The sequence below is a fragment of the Phaseolus vulgaris genome, chromosome 4, assembly GCF_000499845.2.
Source record: "Phaseolus vulgaris cultivar G19833 chromosome 4, P. vulgaris v2.0, whole genome shotgun sequence".
Taxonomy (NCBI): Eukaryota; Viridiplantae; Streptophyta; class Magnoliopsida; order Fabales; family Fabaceae; genus Phaseolus; species Phaseolus vulgaris.
The window spans coordinates 18,462,119-18,464,041 of NC_023756.2; the positions used below are offsets into that span (position 1 = coordinate 18,462,119).

At 49.3% G+C, this 1,923-nt stretch overlaps 1 protein-coding gene across 1 annotated transcript; it reads left to right on the top strand.

The window, feature by feature from the left end:
• Nucleotides 1-611: 611 nt before the first annotated feature.
• LOC137838412 (uncharacterized) lies at nt 612-1,523 on the top strand. The gene is made up of 2 exons (XM_068647658.1): nt 612-917; nt 1,032-1,523. The coding sequence occupies exons 1-2, from the start codon at nt 612-614 to the stop codon at nt 1,521-1,523; spliced, it is 798 nt and encodes a 265-aa protein (XP_068503759.1).
• Nucleotides 1,524-1,923: the final 400 nt, after the last annotated feature.

A 1,923-nucleotide genomic window follows, 5' to 3' on the forward strand; every position in this document is an offset into this window, starting at 1 on the left:
GACCCTTATGCTTCGTCTACTCGACTTTCTTACGAAGGCTCTCCCTGCGCCTTCCTTTCACTCCCTTCAAGCGAGCTCTTCTCACCGAAGTAAACGTCGCCCCCGCCCAACTTCATCCAAACAACTGGGCTTTTGCAATCCTGTGCCACTGCCTTGGCCATACGCCATTAGTGGACGTGTTCCTGTACTTCTTTGAAGCGAAGAGCCCAAGCCAGAAGTTGTGGGTCAGCTTTAACAGAGTCGCTGGGAGGATTCTGCTGACGCTCTTCCAGCAATCCTACAAAGGTTTTTCAAGGGACATTTTTTCAAGGTTCGATGCAACAGGAGGGACCCTACCCTCTTGGACGGGTTTCCCCTCTACTGGGCGGAGAAACCTAAACTCAAGAAGCCCAGGTTCCTCGAGGACCTACCTTCACAAGAACGGGAGGTGTGCGACTTCCTCTCTGGTCTTCAAACACCGTTTAACACGGTTGAGCTGCTCAAACTTGAGTTCAGCCCTAAGGCCCTTAAGGGTTATGTTGGTACTTGTTTATCCTTGTTTCTGCTCATATTTCCTTGTCTGTGCACTTTACTTTGTTCAACTCTTATATGCTTCATTTTCTTATGCAAGTATGAAAAAAAGGAGGCAGCTAGCCGAAGTGGCCCTTCAACGCAAGGCTGCTCCTGGCCCTTCTGATGCCGATGCCTCTACTCCAGCTGCTTCTGCTTCAAGCCCCTTTGCACCAGCCCTTGTAGATCAAAGGCAGAAGGGGGTGGTTGAGGCCACTGCCTCTGAAGACGAGGACACTTGCTCAGGCCTCGTCTTCAAGAGGAAGAGGAAGGTCGATGTTGCGGTGCCTGTGAACTCAGCTTCGGATGATCGCGCCCCATCTTTTAGGGAACACCCCACAAGCGCCTCTTTCCCTCACGACCTTATGGTATGAGAAGGTGGGGAGATAGTGCCTCTGGACGAAGACCCCCTGCAAGAGCACGCAGCCAAGTGCCTCGGGAACTTTCTTGTTGCATCTAGTCTTACCATGACTAAGATGCAGAAACTGAGGGAGGCAGCAAACCAAGACGCCTTCCAGATTAAGGAGCTCAAACATCGCGAAATCGCTCTGTATCTGGAGGTGTCAGATCTTCGCCAAACTGATAAGGAGACCAAGAAACTTCTATTCGAGAAGTCCCAAGAAGCTCTGGGAGCTCACGCAAAGGTCTTGACTCTCCGAACTCAGATCATTGGCCTGCAGGATAAGGCAGAAGAGTCGCAGGCAAAGATGACTAGGATCGAGGAAAGGTCATCCCAACAGGAGAAGCAGCTTGGCCAGCTGGAGGAAGAGCTAGCCCACAAGGACGAGCTCTTCAAACAGACTAAAGAGGAGTTGACCAACGACGCTACCGATGCCTATGTTGCGGGGTTTGAGGATGCCATGGCTCAGGTTGCCTGCGTGCACCATGGGGTGGATCTTTCTCAAACCGGCCTGTCCAAGAAGATTGTTGGTGGGCAGTTGGTTGATGCTAATGAATTACTCCTCTTGTTGTAATTATTCGGCTACCTGTTAAACAATTGTCACTTGTGAGTATATATATATATATATATATATGTGTGTGTGTGTGTGTGTGTGTGTGTGTGTGTGTGTGTGTGTGTGTGTGTTTCTTATATATATCTGCTTTTTCTTGAACTGCTCCTTTTTGTTGTTAGCTGTTTTGTCTGTCTTGCTTAGTCTAACAACGCTTTAGGGCCTTTCTAACTTAGGTAGCACGCTTCTTTACCGCTCGCTTGACCTTAACTCTTCGTCGTCTTAGAGTAAAGGTGGTGCTTACTCAAACTCTTTCTTCGCCCTATCCTTTGTCAAACAAAGGTAAGGGAGATGCTGCTCTCGACCTTGGCTCGTAAGGGCAAGGGAGATCTTTAACTGGGAACCGCACTGTTCTCGACCTTGT

Bases quoted from the DNA above. Each gene is read 5' to 3' on its own strand.
- LOC137838412 (XM_068647658.1), top strand. From the start codon at position 612: ATGAAAAAAAGGAGGCAGCTAGCCGAAGTGGCCCTTCAACGCAAGGCT. The intron at 918-1,031 runs GTATGAGAAGGT...ACTAAGATGCAG, and splicing joins CTTTCCCTCACGACCTTATG to AAACTGAGGGAGGCAGCAAA.